At 52.2% G+C, this 23,863-nt stretch overlaps 1 protein-coding gene across 2 annotated transcripts; it reads right to left on the bottom strand.

Moving 5' to 3' along the window:
• Nucleotides 1-1,302: 1,302 nt before the first annotated feature.
• Nucleotides 1,303-23,395, bottom strand: AOC3 (amine oxidase copper containing 3). 2 transcript variants are annotated; one of them, XM_032591162.1, is made up of 4 exons: nucleotides 8,329-9,339; nucleotides 2,993-3,278; nucleotides 2,165-2,294; nucleotides 1,303-1,921 (listed from the first exon to the last, which is right to left on the bottom strand). In XM_032591162.1, the coding sequence occupies exons 1-4, from the start codon at nucleotides 9,206-9,208 to the stop codon at nucleotides 1,646-1,648; spliced, it is 1,572 nt and encodes a 523-aa protein (XP_032447053.1). In that variant the 5' UTR covers nucleotides 9,209-9,339; the 3' UTR covers nucleotides 1,303-1,645. The 2 variants fall into 2 exon arrangements, with proteins under 2 accessions (XP_032447053.1, XP_030152299.1); XM_030296439.2 differs by lacking the exons at nucleotides 1,303-1,921; nucleotides 2,165-2,294; nucleotides 2,993-3,278; nucleotides 8,329-9,339 and adding exons at nucleotides 16,590-18,634; nucleotides 19,361-19,490; nucleotides 19,886-20,171; nucleotides 21,648-23,395.
• Nucleotides 23,396-23,863: the final 468 nt, after the last annotated feature.

Below are 23,863 nucleotides of genomic sequence, written 5' to 3'. Positions count from 1 at the left end.
TGCTTTTTGGTTCCTACCTTTGGTGACATTTTGGTCATTCATGTTGGCTGCTGCACAGTATTAGAGGCCACTGTCACTCATAGGCCCTGGGAACAGATGGCCTTTCACCATTCCACCCACAAAACCTCCTGAACTGCTGCTGTCACCTGACCATCCTGCCCCCTCTCAAAAGCACACTCCACATGGTTACGTACATGGCAAGAACTCAGAAGAACATTTGGCAGTGTAGACAGATGACAGGAGGAGCATTTTTGCTCTGATAGTGAGAAGAGGGAAATAGCAGGGAGTAGAAGCTGAAGTAGCAAGAGGAGGGGAAGGAGGAAGAGGGGGAACAAAGGGAGGAGAAGGAATGTGCAAGAACAAGGGAACATGATGACGGAAAAGCGCCTTCCTGGCTTCTAGGACACAGGCCTAGTGGGGACCCTGCCCTGGTACTTGAAAGAACAGGTGGTCCATAGAGGCCTCATCTTCAAATTCAAGGCCCAAGGGCAGAGGAGGAGCTGGGGAGGCCCCAGCAAGCTTCTGAATGTACTTAGTGACACCGAACTGTATGTTTTTTTTTTTAATTTTTTTCAACGTTTATTTATTTTTGAGACAGAGAGAGACAGAGCATGAACGGGGGAGGGTCAGAGAGAGAGGGAGACACAGAATCTGAAACAGGCTCCAGGCTCTGAGCTGTCCGCACAGAGCCCGATGCGGGGCTCGAACTCACCGAGATCATGACCTGAGCCGAAGTCGGAGGCTTAACCGACTGAGCCACCAAGGCGCCCCCACTGCAGCTTTACCCATAAAGTGGAAACAACCCAAATGTCCATCAGTGGAAGAGTGGATGAACAAAATGTGGTCTGTCCATGTAGTGGAATCGCATGGACACCATGTGTCATGTAGCCATGACACAAGCTACAAAATGGACGTAACTCAGAAGCAAGGTGAACCTGTTTGTATATGAAATGTCCAGGTTATAAACAAATCTATAGTGACAGAAACACTAGTGGTTGCCTAGAGCCAGGAAGGGGTTGGAGGGAAACAGGGAGCGACTGCTAACGGGCCTGAGGTTTCTTTTTCGGATGATGAAAATGCTCTGGAATTGGATAGGGGTGACGGTTGCACACTTTGTAAATATACCAAAACCCACTCAATCTTACATATTGACAGGGTGGATTTAATGACATGTGAATCGTTAAAAAAAAATCTTGTTACAAAAAATAAGATGAAGGGCACCTGGCTGGCTCAGTTGGTAGAGCATGCGACTTGATCTTAGGGTTGTGAGTTCGAGCCCCACATTGGGCGTGGAGCCTACTTAAAAAACAAAACAAAACAAAGATTAAAAAATTGTTAGAAGAAACAGAAATCTTCTGGGAAAAGCTTGGCCATCAGTCCAGGCTTCGGCTGGCCACTCTCTCTGGGACAGGAACCCAGCAGGTCTGGGGCCAACAAAGCTGAGTTGTGTCTCTGCCCCTCCCCCAGGGTCGGGCATCACAGGCTCAGGATGCTCCCAGCAGGGAGGGGGTGTCAGGGAGGGCCATACAGAGGGGCCTTGGGAGAAAAGAGGGTACCAGGCTGCCTGGCCCAGTGCCCACTGTTCCCCTCCCCGCACACCCTGGCCCTGGAGCCCCTGGCCACATTCCCCATCCCAGGGACCCCCCTAGCTGTGAGAGAAGCCCCCGTGGGAGAAGGCAGGGAGGTCTGGGGCACAGGCAGCAGCCTGGGGGAGGCAGGCCATGGGATTGACCTCGCAGGCCCCAGCATCCTGGTCCCCCCGGAAATAGACGGAATCAGGAGAATCGAAGGAAGGGTCCTGGTCAAAGAAGTTGTAGGGTCGGAGGAAGAAGCCCACACCGTTCCCCACAGTCACCGTGTTGGGAATGTCTTCTGCATGTGGGATGTGCAGGAAGCCAGCTGTCACCCAGGCCACCAAGTCCTGGCAGGGGAGAAGAAAGATGATCCTGAGGCCTGGCTTTGCGAAGGACATGCCTGCCTCCTCTAGTAGCCCTGTGTGTACGGATTCAGCTCACTAGCCCAGGAAAAACGTGAAATCACAAAGCTGTTTTCTTTAGTGGGTTCTAAAGACCCCCAAGGAATCTGGCTTGGGAGAGGATGAAGTAGCTCATCCCTGCTTCCCTCACCTCCCCATCGAGCTTCCCCCTCCATCCTCTCAGCTGACCTGCCCTGCAATGGTCTCGTTGTTGATGAAGTCAGTGAAGTCCACAGTGGGAGTCCAAGGGTCATTCAGATTGTAGATGCTGGTGCTGCTGGGCTCCTCTTCCTTCCGCCGGGTCACGGCCAGCTGGTACCTACAGGAGATTTGGATTAGACGCACAAGGTCATCAGCCTCTCCTACTGCCCGAAACGACACTGGAGAGGGAGCACAAAGAGGAAGTGAGCGCAAAGGTCTCACAACATCGAGCCTCTTTATTATTCTGTCTCCGCTTGTTCTCTTTCTTTCTGTCCCGAGACTTCCTGAGTGTGTCCAGTGTCTCATATTTCAAACATCAACTGACCCGTTGTTCAGATCTCAGATAGGAATGTCATCCTCGTGCATCCGTCCAGATCTGAGCCCGCGCCCTGGATGCATGTGTGCAGACATGGCCTGATTCTGATCTTAAGTCGGTTTCAGCGTGTCACCTGCCTGGGTTTTAGGGCATATTCCCTCAGATCTGTGCTCTTCTCGTACTGTTTTTTCCTCCAATTTTTATTGTGAACATTTTTAACATACAGAAAAGTTGAAAGAATGGCATAGTGAACACCCATATACCCGTGACCTAGAACCCACCTTCAACATTTTATTATACTCGAGTTGGCACATAACTCTCCATTGATCCCTCCGTCCAGCACTTGAATACCACTAAGATTGTGGCTGCGGGAATGTGTGTGTGTGCATGATTGTGTATGTGCATGCACACCTGTGGGAGGTGGGGGCAAGTGGCTTCTGAGCAACTTGGGGCCCTTCTTATAGTCCACCTCCTCCAGCCGCCAACACCCTGCCGCTCACCTTCCCCAGCTGAAGGCTCTCTCCATGGAGCTGTTCTGGGGCAGCGGCTCCCCAGCAAAGCTGAGCATCTGGATGCGGTAGCCCCGCGGGTGACCCCACTTGTTGCTGTGGTTGCTGGCCAGGTACACGTAGCGGGGTGGGGTGCCTCCCAGGGGGAAGGCGGCCTGCTCCTCAGTCTCCAGCAGCTTCCGGGTCACCTGCAGCCTCTGCATCTGGTGCTCGGGGCTCCAGGGTACCGCCGTGGGGACATAGGACGTGTCCTCAGCCCAGACCCAGTTCTCCAGTCCTGCCGGGGTGGGGTGGAGGTGGGCGGGAAGGAGGGCTGGTCACGCAGCTGCCCTGTCCCCTCTGGATTCTGTCCCCTCCCCTCCACTCACTGCTTCAGAGTGGGGCCAAAGAGAAACCCAGAACTGGGTGTGCCCCCTGCTCCCCTTCCCTCTCCCCAAGATATCTCCTATCCAGAGATTTGGAGAAGGTCCTGACTGATGTCGTCTCTGGTAATAATCCCAGATGCCTTGTGACTGGACCTCCACTGACCTTCTCCTGCTGGGGACCTGCCAGGGAGGATGGTTTCCCTGAGGTTGGAGCAGCCTGGCTGGCAATGTGCAGGAGTCAGATTCTTCCTGACCCAAGGAAAGGGTCTACGCCTCATGTCTAAAGCCCTATAGCACCACCGGAACTACCTTGCCATTAACATAAAAATAGTTGTACCTCCTCCTCGAGGAGCTCTGCACAGGCAGGGCACTGGTGCTTTACTTGAACTACAACCTTATGAAGGAGGAACGACAATTGTCCCCATTGTATAGATGGGACAACTGAGGCTTAGAGATTTAAAGAATGTGCTCTAGTTTGTCATCAAGGGCATGTGGTTAGTATCATGGTAGTGCGGGGACCCCTGTCTTACTCTGGCTCTGTTTCGTCCACACAGCAGCACACAGAGGAAAGCAACATAGAATGGCCCCACCACATATGGACGGCAGAAATGCTGGCCAGAGGGAAGGAAAATCAGACCCCGGGCCCAATGCTGCTGGAGCTTGGGGGGTATTTCTTATCATTTGAGGCTTGGCAAGGAATTAAGAGCAGGGCCAAGTGCACAGTCTGTTCCCTGAACTCTGGGAATTTTGAATGATTTTATTAGAATCTAACTAGGTCCCATATTAGGAATCAACTTAAGTGATCTGGGACCAAAGAGCAGTAAACCAAAACATGCCGAAACTCCCTCCACACCTTCCAAGGACCAGAGGACAGCAGAGACTGATGAAGCACACTCTCGGTTTCCTTTTGTGGAGTCACTGCCCCTAGTCCACACCGCAGGGTTTCTACCCAGAGGTGATAATTAAAGGCCAAGAGGGGCACCTGGGTGGCTCAGTTGGTTAAGCATCTGACTTCAGCTCAGGTCATGATCTCATGATTTGTGAGTTCGAGCCCCGCATCAGGCTCTGTGCACAGAGCCTGGAGCCTGCTTCAGATACCATGTCTCCCCCTCTCTCTGCCCCTCCCATGCTCATGCTCTGTCTCTCTCTGTCTCTCAATAATAAATAAACATTAAAAAAAATAAAAATAAATAAAAAGGCCAAGAGTTCTTTCTGGTACATCCACACGGGCTCATATGGAGGACAACAGCAGCAACAATGGCTAATACTCCTCACTATGCGTCAGGCACCGTTCAAAGTGCTTGAAGAGATATTGCTTAGGAGCAGAGCTAAAGAGAGGTGTGTGTGTCGGGCAGAATACATACCTATATTTTCTAGCTAAGTCCAACGAGCGATCCTAAAAGCAATGACATCCCAGTGACAATGAGCACTCTGGGTACCCAGGTCTTGGTTTCTAAATAGTATCTTCCAATTAGAAGGAACCAGAACACCTTGGAGAAGTGGTTGATTCCAGGGCTGGATCAGGGAAAATACAAGATCAAATTCAAACATCTTGTGGGGCACCTGGGTGGCTTAGTCAGTTAAGCATCTGACTCTTGATTTTCGGCTCAGGTCACGATCTCACGGTTCATGAGTTTGAGCCCCGCGTCAGGCTCCACACAGTGCGGAGCCTGCTTGGGATTCTCTCCTTCTCTCTCTGTCCCTCTTCTGCTCACTTTTTATCTCTCTCTCTCAAAATAAAAAAAATAAGCATTAAAAAAAAATTCGAACATCTTGTGCCAGAAAGTAAAGAAGTACTCAAAAAAGGTTGGAGGCACATCAAAAGAACACAGGAACCAACCTGAAGCATCTCCCAATGGCCAAAACTGGAACAGTTCAAGGAACAAAATAAACGATAGTACTGGGTTATAACCCTTAGAGTAAAATAAATATCCATGAATCCATGCAGTTGTGAATAATTACACATATAAATAAATGTAAAAGGAGGATAGCCCTTCCTTATGAAGAATTCTAATTAATAAATGAATAAAGAATAAGGAAAAAAATTTGAAATGACCAGTAGGGTAACACTGCAGTAATAATTGTGGCATAAAAAAAAGTCCACCAATAGATGCTAAAAATTAGTGGGCAAGAATTTGAGAAGAAAAAAAATAGGATATTCACATGGCATCAAAGTAATTGCCCCAAGATATTTATTAACAGGAAATGGAAAAATATTAACTTTTACAATGGAGAAAGCTAGAAGACACCATCTTAACTAAGTGCTTGAGGCCAACATCACTATATCTCTTGATATGATGGACTGAGAAGGGCATAATGTCATTTCTCTTGTTTTCTTGCAAAAAAAAAAAAAGTACAGTCTCAATCTAACCATGAGAAAATAACAGAGAACCCCACTTTGAGAGATATGGTGCAAAATAATGACCAATATCTTCCCTAGTGTGAAGGTCATGAAAGACAAGAAAAGCCTAAGAGACTGTCACGGGTTGGAGGAAACTAAGGAGATAAGTCATGTAAATGCAGTGCAGCATCCTTCATTAGATCCTGGAACAGAAAAAGAAAATTAGTGGAAGAACAAATGAAACCCTAATAAGGTCTGTAGTTTAGTTAATAGTATTGTAATAATGTTAATTTCCTGGTTTGATGGCCATACTGTGGTTATGTAAGATGTTAACATGTAAGGAGCTGGGTGAAGGGTAGATGGGAACTGGACGAAGTTTGCAACTTTTCTTAAGTCTAAAGTTATTTTTTTTTTAATTTTTTTTCAATGTTTTTATTTATTTTTGGGACAGAGAGAGACAGAGCATGAACGGGGGAGGGGCAGAGAGAGAGGGAGACACAGAATGGGAAACAGGCTCCAGGCTCTGAGCCATCAGCCCAGAGCCTGACGCGGGGCTCGAACTCACGGACCGCGAGATCGTGACCTGGCTGAAGTCGGACGCTTAACCGACTGCGCCACCCAGGCGCCCCAAGTCTAAAGTTATTTCTTTTTTTTTTTTTTTTTTTTTTAATTTTTTTTTAAATTTTTTTTTTCAACGTTTTTTATTTATTTTTGGGACAGAGAGAGACAGAGCATGAACGGGGGAGGGGCAGAGAGAGAGGGAGACACAGAATGGGAAACAGGCTCCAGGCTCTGAGCCATCAGCCCAGAGCCTGATGCGGGGCTCGAACTCACGGACCGCGAGATCGTGACCTGGCTGAAGTCGGACGCTTAACCGACTGCGCCACCCAGGCGCCCCTAAAGTTATTTCAAAAGATAAAGTGTTTTGGAGGCGCCTTGCTGGGTCTGTCAGAAGAGCATGTGACTCTCGATCTCAGGGTTGTGAGTTCGAGTCCCATGTTGGGTATAAGGATTACTTGAATGAATGCATGGATAAGTTTTTTTTTTAAGAGACAGTGTTTTAAAGTACTCATCATTAATCCTCAAACAGTCTTACTAAGAATGTACTGTTATACCATTTTTACACTTGTGTAAACCGATGTATAGAGCAGTTAATCATAAAAATGTTTCTATCACACATATTTTTCAAGGTGCTGCACACGCTCTCCACTCCCCCATTAGAATGCAAGCCTCTTAAGAGCAAGGATGTTGTTTCTTTTGTTAAATTGCATTAATGCCGTGCTTGGCACGAATACGCATTCAGTAAATATTTGTTGCTTACATGAGTGATACGCTGTTATGTGAAAAAACAGATGTGGCAAAATATATGTACATTATGACCCAAATTTGGTAATAAAAACCTTAAATATTTATATCACTATATCCTATTTGTAGATAGTATACAATATCATAAATGTTATAATTTATTAAATATTGCAGATGCAACATTTTAAAATATGGAATAATTTAAAAAAAATTTTTTTTAACACTTATTTATTTTTGAGACAGAGAGAGACAGAGCATGAATGGGGGAGGGGCAGAGAGAGAGGGAGACACAGAATCGGAAGCAGGCTCCAGGCTCCGAGCCATCAGCCCAGAGCCCGACGCGGGGCTCGAACTCACAGACCGCGAGATCGTGACCTGAGCTGAAGTCGGACGCTTAACCGACTGAGCCACCCAGGAGCCCCAATTTTTTTTTTAAGTATGGAAGAATGATCTGCTAAGGGTGAAAATCTCTCAGGAATCCAATGACTTTCACGTTTATTTCATACACTTTTATATTTTTCATGTTTCAGTGACAATTTTTAAAGCTAGGCATGGAGACCTCAGCCCCCTCTTCTGGAATCCTTGTTTCTGCTGGAATATCTTACCTGCTACATCCAGATCCACCTTGAAGTGGGCGCTGTGGGTGTGGACGGTGCCCAGCGTGTGCTCCCCAACCCGGTTCCCGTAACTTCGGGCAGCACCAAAGAGAAATGCTGAGCTGATGTAGCCGGTGGCATGGAGTCGGACCTCTATGGCCCCATTGGCGTGGAAGACCATATCCCACACATAGTCATAGTTGAGCATGGTCGAGACAGATCTGAGGACCAGCACTGTCTCTGCAAGGCCCCCAAAATACTGGGAGTAGATATCTGAGTGGTGGCGCCTCAAGGGGAGACCCTGGTTCTGTTCAAACACACAAATGGCATCACGTATTGTCTTAGGGGCTTGGGACTCCAGAAGGAAGTGCCAGTCCACGTAGGTGGCCAGGTAGGGGCAGTCCACCCCCCGGGTCAGGGTTGAAGAGAAGTGACCCAAGCCAAATCCACCATCTGTGTACCGGCTTCGAAGAGCAGAGGGAGAATTTCCACCATAGATGGCCGAGGCCTCCTGGAGACTGATCTCATAAGCTAGCCGTTCTCCCCGGAAGCGGATGTCAAAGATCCTTGGGCCACTGAAAGCTCCAAGGCCAAAGGAGAAAGTCCACAATGAGGAGGCCACTTGACTCCCCTGGACACTGAAGCGGGGGCCCTGGGGGTGGAACTGCAGAGGAGGACTCGGACCCCGAGGCACCTGGGACTTCAAGGACCAGGACCCACCTGTGCCGTTGTCTGGGATCAGCACCACATTCACCAGGCCGGCCTCAAACTGGTCTTCCAGCTGGGCCAAACTCTCATAGTAGCGGCCTTGAAAGAACACCTTCTGGATGGTCCAGTGCGCAGGCTCCAGAGCCTTGTGGTCTACCAGCAGCTCCAACCCCACGGGGTGCAGGAAAAACCCAGCCCCTGAGATGTTGTAGTAGAGGCCAAACCAGGTGGCCCGGTCCCCTGACTGCATACCACGGGGGGCCGTGTTCATCGCCACCAGGTTCCGTCCTTGGCGTTTATAGAAACAGCAGTGGTGGAGGAGACCAGCAGCCTGGGGCAGCTCTCTGTCGAAGATCAGCTGGTGTATGTCCCGGTACTCTCGCATCAGCACGGGGCGTCGGTGATAGGGCAGGGGGCCCCCGTGACGCTCCACCGTCACATCCCGCAGGTAGGAGGGGTGCGGCAGCGGCCCCACCACCAGCTCACTCACGTTGGGCCGGGGTTGTCCGCCAAAGAAGACGATGGCCAGTGCCTCCCGGGCGGGCGGGGGACTCCCCCTGTCCAGGTGGGCCAGGGCAGCAGCCTTGGGGGGCAGCTGCAGCTCCACCGAGAAGACGCAGTTGTCCGAGGGGCGGGCCTGGGCTGCGTCCACCAGGCCTGGCCCCAGCTGCTGGGTCAGGAAGCTCATCACAGCCGTCAGCTCCTCTGGGCTCAGGTCTGCAAACAGCTGGCTCTGGCTGGGGGGTGTCCGGGGCTGGGCACTGGGGGAGACAGAGGGGCAGCGGGGAGGCTGGCCGGGTTCATATTCCCTCTCCAATCCCTTTTCACTCCCGCCATTACCCATGCCAGTCACCAGAACACTACACAGGGACAAAATAATGAAGATAGCCATAGGTAAATCTCCTGGACTGTCCTTAGGCTCCTGAATCAGAATGCAAAATGGGAAATAGAAAGATAAAAGACAGACAGGACTTGGGAGCAGGATGCCTCTTTGAGTCTCTGGAGGTTCCTGGTCTCTGAGCAGAGCTGTTGGGCAAGAGGCATGATGGACACATTGAAGATAAGCAGCCAAGGGCAGATGGGTGGGTGGGGGTGGGGGTGAAGCTGGAGGGGGCCAGAGGTCAGGCCAAGCTTGGGAGGTGGGGCTGAGGTAGGAACCTGGACTTTAAGTGGCCCATGTAAGCCTCTGTCCCCTTGTTCCAAATCAAACACTTAGGGTCAAGGCTGGAGAACCAAGTGGGGGGAAGGGTAGGTTTTGGAGATAACACAGGTAGAAGCAAGAGGAAGTAAAGGGGACAGAAAGGGACTGTCCTTGGGCTCTCCCTCCACCCTCCAGATGGAACCCTTCTCCTGGCTATAAGGCTGCAATGGAAATTCACCTGCCCAGACCGCTCCAGCCAGATTCCCCTCTTCCCTCCAGGCTCTGCTTCTCATCACTCTCTCCTGCTCCCCACCAGCTATCAACCAGAACCCTATGGGCAGGCATGGGAGTAATGCTGAGAACATAAAACACCTGGGAGGAGCTGGGGGTGGTGAAGGGCTGAACCAGATCAACATTGTGGAGGCTCCAAGCACCCTAAATCACTGGAGGTGGGGTACACAGGGTGTGCAACCAGTCAGAAGTGGGGGCAGGGAGCAGGTGCACAGTGTAACAGAGATCCCCCTGTCTCCCCTTTGAGCAGGACTGACGGGCCAGGTCAGAGGTCAGGGGACTTGGAACACTGGCTGTGGAGTTACCTTGGCAACCCATAGCCCTCAATTCCAGGAAACCTTCCTCCAAAATGTTGCAGAGGCAGAGAGCAAAGCCACCTCCATTCTCTGCCAGGTGATGTGCAAGAGGCCACCGTCACCTGGGCAGTCAGGTCCTGAGAGGAACAAGGAGAGACCGAAGGTTCCAGGGAGGGGAGATGCTTGCCTCATGAACCTGGAGGAGAATCCTTCCCAGCATGGACCTGCCCAGGAAGATTTCCCCAGAAACAGACATGAGACTGACCTTGTGGGAAGAATGCGTTCTCTGGGCAGAGAAGGGGAAAAACATGTCAGTCAAAGGAAACAGAAGGTACAAAGGTAGAGAAACTCGAAACAGCTCAGCATGGGCAGAGAATGGCCAAAAGGTCGGTGAGTTTGGTATGAGGTGGGGACAAAATGGGGGCAGAAGAGGTAAGATAGGGAAGTTTTGTGTGGCACATGTTTTTTTTTTTTTAATGTGAAATTTATTGTCAAATTGGTTTCAATACAGCATCCAGTGCTCATCCCAACAGGTGCCCTCTTCAATGCCCATCACCCACTTTGTGTGGTACATGTTTTAAGCAAGGCAGTAATTGCGGGTAGACGGTGAGGTATCTGGGAGCCTGGGAGAGTTAAACCAGGTAAATTGATAACAAAAAGGTCAGCTTATCCAGAAATATTTATACATCCAGCTGTAGTTTGGTTTTGGTTTTGGTTTTTAAAGATTTTATTTTTAAGTAATCTCCACACCCAGTGTGGGGCTTGAACTCACAACCCCGAGATCAAGAGACGCACGTTCCACAACTGAGCCACACAGGGGCCCCTCGTCCAGTTGTATTTTGATATGGAAACTCAAAGGGTTTTCCTTTCCCTTGTTCTTCAAAGAAGTAGGAGTAGAGGTGCTCTCTCTAAAATGGTGAGAAAGTTGGGGTCCTCCATCCCAAAAAGTTGGGGCCCTCCATCCCCAGGGAAGCAAGCCCTTGGTGTTGGGTCCTCAAGGAAAATGGAACTGGTTTTCTTCTTTCTTTTGTAACTTTTTTTTAAACGTTTTATTTTATTTTTTGAGAGACAGGGAGAGACAGAGCTTGAGCACGGAAGGAACAGAGAGAGAGGGAGACACAGAATCCGAAGCAGGCTCCAGGCTCCGAACTCTCAGTGCAGAGCCCGATGCGGGGTTCAAACCCACAAACTGCGAGATCATGACCTGAGCTGAAGTCGGACACTCAACCGACTGAGCCACCCAGGCGCCCCAGAACTGGGTTTTTCTTTCGCTGATCTGGTTTTCATACTCTGCAGAAGCTCTGTGTGGAAGAAAGTATTTAAAAAATTTTTGATTTAAAAAATGTTTTGAAAACATTTTGATGAACACACACACAACAGTTGGTAGATACATGTAGAAAGCATAAAGGAATGTACTGTGACAAATCCACTTCCCTTTCATCCTTCAGGTCCCCTCCACAGTCCCCTTCCCAAAACAAGAGCTTTAACCAGTACCTCTTGGGTCATCTGGGCTATTGTCAGGGCTCTAGTCAGGGCTATTGTCGGTGAGAGAAAAAGGAGAGAATAGGGCTTTTGCACAGGAGAGTGGGTGTGCCATCAATCCCAGGGCAGGGCCGCCTCCCAACTCTGCCCCAGCAAGGCTGGCCTCAGGGCCGCAGAAAGTGAACATAAGAGCAGTGACCACTGTCACCTGAAAACTAGTTGACCATTCCCCCCAACCCCCACCCAAATCTCAGACTACAGGGTCTTCCCTAACTCTGAAGATGAGAACCCCCACAAGCATGCCCGTGAATGAATTTCCTGCCAACCAGGTACAAGGGCACCGAGCTTGTTATCTGATATAGAAGCATAAAGAAACATGACATTTCATACCTACCCCTGAGTGCTTGGGAGTAGAATCCACTTGGGAGTAGAACTCGTGGTCAAGACAGAGACAACAGGATTACCACCACGAAGGCAGAAGGGGTCATTGGGAATGGGCCTGTGTGGGATAAGAGGAAACAGAACCTAATGTCAAGGCCTAAGCCCTGGCCACAGGCAGCGCGTAACCCCGGGAACTCGGGTCCAGGCTCTTTGGTAAGTTATCGTCCCAGCTCCCAGCTAAGAGCACATCATTATGATGGCTCACGTTTCTTTGTCTTGACCTACCAAGCAGAAGTCAAGAATGTTCGCTCTAGGGATGCCTGGATAGTCAGTCTGTTAAGGGTCCGACTTCGGCTCAGGTCATAATCCCACAGCTTGTGGGTTCAAGTCCCGCACGAGGCTCTGCGCTGACAGCTCGGAGCCTGGAACCTGCTTTGGATTCTGTGTCTCCCTCTCTCTCTGCCCCTCCCCTGCTCATGTTCTGTCTCTCCCTCTCTCAAAAATAAATAAACATTAAAAAAATAAATAAAAGAATGTTGGCTCCAGTAAGGTATCACAGGGCTCTCATGTGGGGAGGTGGGTCATGACTGGGGGAGAGCCCTTTGCCTTGGCTGGTGGGGAAGCAGGTATATAAAAGATGCCACCTCAACCATCTTCCCTAGGTGTCTTGCTGTCACACTGTTCCCTCTGATACCTCTTTGCAATTGTCACAAAAGGTGTCCCTTTTGAAGCATTACTCCGGAGACAGGACCACGTGCCTCTCATTAGGTCTTATTTCCCTTTGAATAAACTTGACCCCTGGCCTCTGTGAATAGGATGAGTTTATTCCCTGGAGCCAGAGGCCACCCCCTGCCTGCGGGCTGAAGACTGGGCCCCAGAACAGAACACGCTGTGTCTCAGCGGGGTTGTTGCTACCGAAGCCCAGGGGGGTCAACCCTGTGCACACAGGTCATGCTCCACGCAGGTCTGCAGTGTAGGGCGACAGCTGTGGCAACAGTGTGGAGGTGTGGAGCAGCGCTGGGGTGTGGGGTGGACTTGATGAGGTCGGTGACCTCAAGGACAGAGAAAAAGGAATAAGTCTAAGATGTTGAAGAGCAGAGGTGACAGGACTGGGTGCCCAACTGGGTGTGGGTAGGCGAAGAAGAACACAGTGTTTTAGGTGACACAAAGGTTTCCTGTGACTGGATGGGTGATGGGACTTTTCACCAGAAAGGACATACATGAAGAGCAGCAAGTTGTTTTTTTTTTTTGATGTTTTTATTTATTTTGAGACAGAGAGAGACAGAGCGTGAACAGCGGAGGGGCAGAGAGAGAGGGACACACAGAATCCGAAGCAGGCTCCAGGCTCTGAGCCATCAGCACAGAGCCCGACGTGGGGCTCAAACTCACGAACCGTGAGGTCGTGACCTGAGCCGAAGTCGGACGCTCAACCGACCGAGCCACCCAGGCGCCCCGAAGAGCAGCAAGTTTAAGGGGGAACCAACGAGGTTGAGTTTGAGGTGGTCATGGGAAGTCCCAGCACAGAGGCTTAGAAATAGGGCAATTGGCTCTATGGGTCTGGAGCACAGGAGAGACGTTCTAGGCTAGACATAGACATTTCAGCCAACAACAGTATTAGCAGTTAAAGAGAGCCTGAGATCACCCCAGGGAGGACTTCTGGAAAGAGAAGAGAGGAGGCCCAAGATGGCATCCTGGAAAATGCCAAGGTCTGGGCCTATGTGGGCTGGTGGGGGAGCAGAGGTAAAGGAGCCAGCATATGAGACCGAGAAGCAGCATGGACAGGGAGGGGTCAGAATGTGGGGAAGTCAAGGCAGGAGTAGGTGGTGTTGTCAAATGCCACCAAAAGGTCCAGAAAGTAGGTGCCTGGAAAAGCCCGTTGATTCTGCATTTAGAAGTGACTGGTGACCTTTGTCAGAGCAATGGCTGTGGCTGTGGGCCGGCAGAGGGAGGGCAATGGGTCGAGAGTGACTGGGGAGGCAGAGGAAGCAGACCCAGGAAGGATAGAACATGCCTCGGAAGAAGGGGTTTTTGAAAAGGCACGGACTGAGAGAGAGAGAGAGAAGACCCTGTCAGGGAGATGCAGGGTCCCCAGGAAGGCTTAGCAAGATGAGAGTGGAGAAGAAAAGCCAACAAAGAGGGAGAGATAAAAAGATACAGACGGAGGAGTGGATAACTGAAGGAGAACCTTCTGGGGGGAGCCCGAAGGGTGGGGTCCCCCTTAAGCAGGTAAAAAGGCTGTGGAATTAATGAGCCCATCCTCATCACAGAACAGTCAAAGAAGCTGTCACAGGGGCACCAAGTTCCTTTTCTTTTATAGGGGTTTAAGTTTTCTCAAACCTTTGCATTGTATAAAGTCTACAAGGATGAGTTAACCAATTATCACATGACTGCACCAACTATAGAAGAGCCGCACTGTTGGGATTTTTCTTCAATCAGCATCTGACCTTCCCAAGTGATCTGTTAAGTGCTCGTTAAATAAAATGCTCTTCCGTTCTGGAGGAAAAAGACCAGTTAGTGGCCAGAGAGCCCTCCTCATTTTCCCAGCAACCTCAGCAGAAAGTGTGGGAGGGAGAAGGGAGGAGGGAGGCATGCAGATGTGGGGTTCTGATTGGAGCAGCTCAGAAACGGCCTCACCTCATCGGCCAGACTCCCCACAGGGGTCCTCCCCCAGTCCCTGCCAGGAGTTCAGGCCACCATCATTTCTGACTTCCGACCCACTGCCCATGGCCAGGTCTTCTGTCAACTCTGTGCTTTGTATCTGGGCCAGAGGGAATGTTCTAAAAGGCAAATATGACAATTGTCACTCTCTTGCCCCAAGTCTTTCCATGGCTCCCCATTTCTCTTAGAGTAACCATGGCTTGCAAGAACTCCCTCCCTCATCTGTTCCCTGCTTGCCCCTCCGGGCTCTCCCTATAGCCCACATGCCTCTCATTGAACTTGGGTACTTGGATGGTGCCACCTTGTTACCTCCTGGTCTTTGATCATGCTGTTTCCTCAGCCTGGAAAATTCTCTCCACTGTCCTCCTTATCCCCAGTTTGGACATCATGTCTCACAGGAGCCCTTCCCAAACCCAAGTCAGGAGCCCCTGCTACTGTCGCCCTCCCACCTCCCTTTTAACGGTCCTTTACTGGCCTCACTTGCCCGAGGACAAAAAATGTGCATCCTATTCACTGGTGTATCCTAGTGCCTTGCATGTGCCTGGCCCTTAGAAGGCACGCTGTAAATCTTCGTTGGAAGCATGAAGGAATCTTCTTGTACTTGGAGCTGGGGCCCTTCCTGGGGGCCACAGGAGAGCAGAGGCAGGTGAGTACATGTGCTCCTTCCAGGGCGTTCTAGTGTCTACATTCCCAGAGAAGTCCCAGTTATGCCCTCTGACCCAAGCCTCAGGGCTCCCCTTGTCCAGCTCCTCTTAGGGCGATGAGTCCATGTCCTAAAGATTTTAGCACTGGGGCACCCGTCCCTTCAGAATTTAACATCCTTGATAAGTATTCACTCCTATCGCTTGATCACAAATGTGACGCCAACACACTAAGCTGGCCTCAGTGGTCTAAGGAAGAGATTGGATTGGGGTAGGGGGCTGGAGGTCCACCTTGTAGCCCTCCTGACCCCAGCTGGGTGGACGTTCTAATGATCCACAGGTCCATCTTACCTCCTCTTATTTGAGGCTGGGGCAGGTGGTGTCATCCCTACGGTGACATGCAGAGACACAACCACACACAGTTACATTTTCAGACAAATGCTGGCGAGCATTTGCACCCACTCACACATATGACGGCACACAAGCGCTCACGCTCTTTGGTGTGGACATGGGTTTCGAGGTCATAAGCTTCATGTCAGTGTGATGGGGAGGGGGGAGGGGTGGACGCCAGCATCCCTTTATTCCATTTCCCCCAGCAGTGACCACTGTGCGGCAGACCATAAGAAGAGTCAGCCTGTAGCGGAGAAGTTAAATTACTTAGGTCGGAGAAAGAGAAGTAGAAAGTCAGTGTCAGAGCCCACAGCTGGTCATGACATCCTTTTTCTCCTGTGTCTCAGTCTTCAGTCACTCCTTGTCCTCAGTCTCCTTCTGTGTTGTCACTCCTTTCACCCCAGGCAGGCAGTGCCACAAAGTAACGCAGCTGTCACTGGCCCGCTGTCCTCGCTGAGGTCTTCCTCCCTGTTCTTTGGAACCTAGTTTCTCTCCAGCTTACTGATGTATCCCCACCCACTGTCTCATTGACCTAGAAGTGAACTTGGGCTTGAGGCAGCACAGAAGGTAACAGAAGCTTCTGTGATGCCTGAGTTCCCTAGACAGGGTCTCCCTCTGGTCAGAGGCTGAGCGGAAGCCCAAACTGGTTTCCTGAACTTCACCTCCTGGCCTGGCCTGGGCTTCCAGCAGGCAGAGGTCAATTCTCTACATTGTTTCTCATTGTCCCCTCTTTGAAGAGAGACAGAGAGGAGGAAAAAAGAGAGAGAGACAGAGAGGGAGTGAGAGAGGGTGGCTGAAGTTTCGCATTGTTATCGGGGATAGACAGACAAGAAAGTGCAAAGGAGTTACCAGAGGCCACATCCATTCTCCGGGTCTCATAAACTTTACCAAATTGAGTCCCTGGGTCCATACCTTCACTTACTTAACCCTCCACCTACCCTCAACCCTTCCTAAAAGACTTGTCAATTAAAAAAAAAAAAAGTCAGGTACTGGTTGGGTCCATTTTTTATTAATTTTGAATAGGTAATACAGTCACATGGCTCAAAATTCAAAATATACAAAAGGGTATATAGTGTGCTAAGTCTCCTCCCTGCCCCGTCCCCACCTCCCGGTTCCCCTCCCCAAAAGTATCACTAGTCTCTTGTGAATATGCATATACAAGTGAATATGTATTTATTTATTTTTTTAAAGTTTATTTATTTTGAGAGACAGAGAGAGAGAGAGAATGGGGGAAGGGCAGAGAGAGAGAGAGGGAGGGAGAGAGAGAGTCCAAGGAAGCTCTGCACTGACAGTCCCAATGTGGGACTTGAGCTCACAAACTGTGAGATCATGACCTGAGCTGAAATCAAGAGTGGGATGCTTAACCAACTGAGCCACCCCCACGTGAATATGTACTTATAGTTTCCTCCCTTCTACAACCCAGAGGGGAGGGGCACTACATACACCTTGCTGTTCGCATTGGAAGATCATTCCATATTAGTATACAAAGAGAGAGAATTCTTTTTATAGCTGCATAGTAAGGCGGTACAAGAATTTAGTTAACCAATCCTCTAGGAAAGGATGTTTCTGTTGTTTCCAATCTCTCACTATTGGTATACTCATCCCTCGCCCAGACCCCCTTGAAGGACAGCGTGGTGGGAGCCACCCCCCGCCCCGCCCAGCTCATTTGCATGGCCACCTGTGTTGGACACCTCTAGGTTGCTGGAATTCTTGGGTCTCACTGCTTCTCACCATTGGTGCCCACCAGCCTTCCATGTCTGTTGCTGCGGGGTAGAGGTCACTGGTCACATACACCGCTGGCAAAAATGACCGCTCCTCATTACCACTGCACCCACAAATCCACCTCAAATGCTAACTTGAGCGGCTGCTGTCTGTGTGACCATCCTCTGCCGGAGACTTCGAGGCAGGTGAATACAAAGGCGCGGAGGGAACTTTCTCGGGGAATTACAGCCTGCCCCAGGACAGGGGTGGGGACAACTCCTAGTCCGGTTTGTGACAGACACAGGGGACAGACAGGGATTGTCCTCTCAAACTAGATGTCCCTTGCATTTTGAGACTTCCACAGGCATAGAGTCAGGGGAGGAGACCTAAGTTGAGAAATCAAGGCTAGGGGAGCATCGGGACAGAGGAACATCTTCTCAGGGCTGGGAGGGAAATCTCAGGATATAAGAACAGGTGGGAAATGAAGAAGAAACAGTAGGCAAAAGGGAGAAGGAGGGAGAGAAGGAGGCCTCGTATAAGAGGAACATGGGCTAAGGAACCCCTTCTAGCTCATCCGTGGATATGTAGGCCTGGCAGGAACCCTGCCCTGGGGCTTCTAGGGGACTATCCCCAGTGCAGAAACGCCACCCTCACCTCCCAAGTGAGGGACTGAGGAGGCTCAGGAGGAACCTGGAGATGGATGAAAAAGATTTGGGAAAGCCAGAAATAAAAACCAAAAACAAAAACAAACCCACAAAAAACAGGAGTCTTCTGGAAAAAGCTTGGCCATCAGTCCAGGCTTCGGCTGGCCACTCTCTCTGGGACAGGAACCCAGCAGGTCTGGGGCCAACAAAGCTGAGTTGTGTCTCTGCCCCTCCCCCAGGGTCGGGCATCACAGGCTCAGGATGCTCCCAGCAGGGAGGGGGTGTCAGGGAGGGCCATACAGAGGGGCCTTGGGGGAAAAGAGGGTACCAGGCTGCCTGGCCCAGTGCCCACTGTTCCCCTCCCCGCACACCCTGGCCCTGGAGCCCCTGGCCACATTCCCCATCCCAGGGACCCCCCTAGCTGTGAGAGAAGCCCCCGTGGGAGAAGGCAGGGAGGTCTGGGGCACAGGCAGCAGCCTGGGGGAGGCAGGCCATGGGATTGACCTCGCAGGCCCCAGCATCCTGGTCCCCCCGGAAATAGACGGAATCAGGAGAATCGAAGGAAGGGTCCTGGTCAAAGAAGTTGTAGGGTCGGAGGAAGAAGCCCACACCGTTCCCCACAGTCACCGTGTTGGGAATGTCTTCTGCATGTGGGATGTGCAGGAAGCCAGCTGTCACCCAGGCCACCAAGTCCTGGCAGGGGAGAAGAAAGATGGTCCTGAGGCCTGGCTTTGCGAAGGACATGCCTGCCTCCTCCAGTAGCCCTGTGTGTACAGATCCACCTTGCCAGCCCACCTTTCCTTGAAAGGATCTTAAGTCTTTAAACAGTTTTCCCACTGGCCCAGGAGTCCGAGCATAGTCAGCTTCATACTGGGAGCAGCCCCTGCCTCCCTGTCCCAGCCTGTGCTCTCCATTTCGGACATGTTTCATCATGCCACCATCAGCCTATCCACCCCCAGAGGAATGACGCCCACAGGCTACTTTAGCTAGCCTCTCTCTCTCGCTCTCCACGTGTCCCCAACTATGATTGAGAGGAGGATGGAGTGGGGAGACCAGGGCTTAGGAGGCAAAAGTGTCTGACATTCAGAAATTAATCTTTCAGAGGTCAAGCCAGAAATGAGAGAAGCTTTACACACAAGAAGTGTGGTCTTCCAGCCCTCCTTGAATCCTGAGGCCCCCAAAGGACAAAGTCCATGAAGCTAAGACTCAGAAAGCCACAGGGTCTCCAGGATGGGTTGGGGCCTCGGCCAGTGTCTGCAAATGAACTCCCATGAGGTAATGGTGGATCCGCAAAAGCACGGAAGGCAGGAGTCGGCTCCGCCCCTGGGGGACCAGATGGGTTTCAGGGAACTAAAGAAAAGGTGGGGCTCCTCTTTGTGCCCCTGTCTCCCTCCCCTCACCCTCCCACAGTCAACTGACCTCTCCGGCAATGGTCTCATTGTTGATGAAGTCGGTGAAATCCACAGTGGGGGCCCAAGGGTCGTTCTGATTGTAGATGCTGGTGCTGCTGGGTTCCTCCTCCTTCCGCCGAGTCACTGCCAGCTGGTACCTAGGGAGGCACTGGTCAGGCCTCCATGGTCACTAACCCTGTCCTGCTGCCTGATTATGATGGAAGGGGGGCTGAGTGCACAGACCTCCGGCTTCCCATCTCACTCGTACCATGACTCTGGTGCTACCTCAGTGGGTCAGCCAACCTCTTTCCACATCCTGCTTTCTGATCATCCCCCTGCCATTTCACAGCATGGCGTCTCCCCCCATCCAAAATGAGGAAGGGGTCTCCCGCCTGGGCCTTAGCCTTCCGCAGGGAACATATGCCCGGTGCATGCATTTTGGCAACTGGGAAATCCTAACGGAGCTCCCACCTCTCCCTCGAATACAGTTTCAGCTGGGTTCCCACTCCTTCTCACTCCTCCCCCAGCCCCTCTCTGACACCCTGCCGCTCACCTTCCCCAGCTGAAGGCTCTCTCCATGGAGCTGTTCTGGGGCAGCGGCTCCCCAGCAAAGCTGAGCATCTGGATGCGGTAGCCCCGCGGGTGACCCCACTTGTTGCTGTGGTTGCTGGCCAGGTACACGTAGCGGGGTGGGGTGCCTCCCAGGGGGAAGGCGGCCTGCTCCTCAGTCTCCAGCAGCTTCCGGGTCACCTGCAGCCTCTGCATCTGGTGTTCGGGGCTCCAGGGTACCGCCATGGGGACATAGGACATGTCCTCAGCCCAGACCCAGTTCTCCAGTCCTGCCGGGGTGGGGTGGAGGTGGGCGGGAAGGAGGGCTGGTCACGCAGCTGCCCTGTCCCCTCTGGATTCTGTCCCCTCCCCTCCACTCACTGCTTCAGAGTGGGGCCAAAGAGAAACCCAGAACTGGGTGTGCCCCCTGCTCCCCTTCCCTCTCCCCAAGATATCCCTGATCTTTCAGCCAAAGCTGTTGACCTGTAAAGTGTTTCCTCAAGGATTTCACTCGTTACTCCTTCACACTTATTAATGGAGAGACTGTGCTCAGCCCTGGGACACACGGAGGAATGAAATCCTGTGCTTTCCCTCCTGCTCTCACGGAGGCTGCAGCAGGCAAAGCCCTGGCTGGCTTGCTGTGCCTGAGGAGCACATTCACGGTCCAAGGTCACAGAATACAGGCGCAGGCCGGAAAAGGGGGCCTTCCTGGGTGCCTTTCAGCCTTGTATCAGGACATATGACCAGCACAGCAGGGCGTTCTAGGCAGGGACGAAACATGAGCAAAAGCATAGAAGCCTGACTCGTGTGTGACTGGGGTGACTCGTGTGTCCCAGGCCTCGGAGGGGGTGGGCGTGGCTAAGACAGCCGGGGGAGGAGCCTGAAAGGCGGGCTGGAGCCGCACTCTTGAGGGGAAGGAGGGCCTTGCACCCTCTGAGAGCGGATCTTATAGGTGATGGGGAAACTTGGAGCTACCCAGGGGAGCATGCAGGCACAGGCTGGTAGGTGGCCCCTGGACCTGAGAGGAAGAAGAGTGGAAACAGCAGCGAGAAGGCTGGCTCAGCAAGGCTTTGACACATTTTGGAGGCAGACCAGAAAAAAAATGGGTGATTGACTTAATGTGGGGAAGAAAAGTGGAAAGACAGACTCCAAGACCTCACGTATCTTTGGCGCTCTCGGTGACCACTAACCCCAGGATCTATCTGAACACTCCACAGCACCTATGCTATAAAGTGTATTGTGCCCAGAGAGAGATGGAATTTCAGGGAGGAGGGGGGCTTCATCTCCCAAGGAAATGTACAACCTGGGGTATTCCATGACGGGCCTGCATGTGCCAGGGACTTGGCACCATGCAAACAGAGCCTCCAAAACCTCAGCACCACAGGCCAGACACAGAGAAATGAACTGAAAAATGAAGGGCTGCCTCCCTGAAGTGGGGCCTGTATAAGAGGGAGGGAGGGAGGGAGGGAGGGAGGAGGGCAAAGGGGACCTTGTGAGCCCAGAGGCTGCCTCCTCCCTGAGCTTTGCCATTTCTCAAGATTTTCAGATGAGGTCATGTGGAGGGAGGGTGACATTGCTCTCAGCCAATGAGCTAAGATCCAAATAAAATTCAGCAGCCAACTTTCTCCCGTCCAACAAAAGTGGAAGTATGAAACCACAACTCATGCTCAGATCTGCCTTTCCTGATAACTTCCAGAAAACCCAAAGCAAACAGACAACTCTCAGTCCCCTCTTCTGGAATCCTTGTTTCTGCTGGAATATCTTACCTGCTACATCCAAATCCACCTTGAAATGGGCGCTGTGGGTGTGGACGGTGCCCAGCGTGTGCTCCCCAACCTGGTTCCCGTACCTTCGGGCAGCACCAAAGAGAAATGCTGAGCTGATGTAGCCGGTGGCATGGAATCGGACCTCTATGGCCCCGCTGGAATGGAAGACCATATCCCACAGATAGTCATAATTGAGCAAGGTCGACACAGATCTGAGGACCAGCACTGTCTCTGCAAGGCCCCCAAAATAGCGGGAGTAGAAATTTGAGTGGTGGCGCCTCAGGGGGAGGCCCTGGTTCTGTTCAAACACACAAATGGCATCACGCATTGTCTTAGGGGCTTGGGACTCCAGAAGGAAGTGCCAGTCCACGTAGGTGGCCAGGTAGGGGCAGTCCACCCCCCGGGTCAGGGGAGTGGAGTACTTGCCCATGCCAAAGTTGCCATCGATATAGCGGGTGAGCAATGCTGCGGGGGAATTTCCACCATAGATGGCCAAGGCCTCCTGGAGACTGATCTCATAAGCTAGCCGTTCTCCCCGGAAGCGGATGTCAAAGATCCTTGGGCCACTGAAAGCTCCAAGGCCAAAGGAGAAAGTCCACAATGAGGAGGCCACTTGACTCCCCTGGACACTGAAGCGGGGGCCCTGGGGGTGGAACTGCAGAGGAGGACTCGGACCCCGAGGCACCTGGGACTTCAAGGACCAGGACCCACCTGTGCCGTTGTCTGGGATCAGCACCACATTCACCAGGCCGGCCTCAAACTGGTCTTCCAGCTGGGCCAAACTCTCATAGTAGCGGCCTTGAAAGAACACCTTCTGGATGGTCCAGTGCGCAGGCTCCAGAGCCTTGTGGTCTACCAGCAGCTCCAACCCCACGGGGTGCAGGAAAAACCCAGCCCCTGAGATGTTGTAGTAGAGGCCAAACCAGGTGGCCCGGTCCCCTGACTGCAAACCTTGGGGGGCCACGTTCATCGCCACCAGGTTCCGTCCTTGGCGTTTATAGAAACAGCAGTGGTGGAGGAGACCAGCAGCCTGGGGCAGCTCTCTGTCGAAGATCAGCTGGTGTATGTCCCGGTACTCTCGCATCAGCACGGGGCGTCGGTGATAGGGCAGGGGGCCCCCGTGACGCTCCACCGTCACATCCCGCAGGTAGGAGGGGTGCGGCAGCGGCCCCACCACCAGCTCACTCACGTTGGGCCGGGGTTGTCCGCCAAAGAAGACGATGGCCAGTGCCTCCCGGGCGGGCGGGGGACTCCCCCTGTCCAGGTGGGCCAGGGCAGCAGCCTTGGGGGGCAGCTGCAGCTCCACCGAGAAGACGCAGTTGTCCGAGGGGCGGGCCTGGGCTGCGTCCACCAGGCCTGGCCCCAGCTGCTGGGTCAGGAAGCTCATCACAGCCGTCAGCTCCTCTGGGCTCAGGTCTGCAAACAGCTGGCTCTGGCTGGGGGGTGTCCGGGGCTGGGCACTGGGGGAGACAGAGGGGCAGCGGGGAGGCTGGCCGGGTTCACCCCCATCTCCTCCCCTGCCAGCTAGCAGGACACACACCAAGGCAAAAATTGTGATGACGGCCAGAGCGAGGAGCACCAGAGTGGTCTTCTGGTTCATTGTCAGTGACAGCAGGACAGAGAATTGAGCTGCAGTGGAGACGTGTATTCTCAGATCAGCAGAGGAAGTTCTCTTAGCTTCTATACAGGGGTCTCCTGGACTCTGGCTAAGGTTCCGGCTATTCAGCGGTTCAGGATACTGAGGGTGGGGAGGGTGGGAAGGACATGGGAAGGCTGGGGAGGGGGCGGGGCAGGCTGGGGTTGCGGGGCGGGCCAGAAGCAGGGCGGCAGAGATTTCCACAGACCTTACATGGCTTTGTCTTCCAGGCTCCAAATCAGACTCTGCTTTCTGGGTCAGGGTTGGAACTGGGGAGAGCTGGGGTAGGCAGAGGAGAGTGGGATTTCAAAATAATGCAACTGATCAGCCAGAACCTGGAAAAGCACCACCAGTAAGGAGCCGGGTGGGTCTGCACAGAGCAGACCCCCGTCCCCTTCAGCCTGGCTTCTTCCCCAAACCCCCACCTTCCCAGGGCCAGATGTTCCCTTTCCTGTAACTTGGAGCTATTGTTCTCCTTCCAAGGAAACCCCCACCACCAGCCCTGCAGCTTCCCAAGCAGCATTCCTTGGCCAGGTCTATCCCCCTTGCCCTCTCTTCTTCCATTGCTAATTTCCTTAGC

This window comes from Lynx canadensis, chromosome E1 (genome assembly GCF_007474595.2).
Source record: "Lynx canadensis isolate LIC74 chromosome E1, mLynCan4.pri.v2, whole genome shotgun sequence".
Taxonomy (NCBI): domain Eukaryota; kingdom Metazoa; phylum Chordata; class Mammalia; order Carnivora; family Felidae; genus Lynx; species Lynx canadensis.
This window is presented reverse-complemented; position numbering and strand designations above follow the sequence as displayed.

Bases quoted from the DNA above. Each gene is read 5' to 3' on its own strand.
- AOC3 (XM_030296439.2), bottom strand. From the start codon at position 23,247: ATGAACCAGAAGACCACTCTGGTGCTCCTCGCTCTGGCCGTCATCACA. The intron at 19,491-19,885 runs GTGAGCGGCAGG...GTGCCTCCCTAG, and splicing joins AGAGCCTTCAGCTGGGGAAG to GTACCAGCTGGCAGTGACTC. The intron at 18,635-19,360 runs GTCAGTTGACTG...CTCCCCTGCCAG, and splicing joins ATGAGACCATTGCCGGAGAG to GACTTGGTGGCCTGGGTGAC.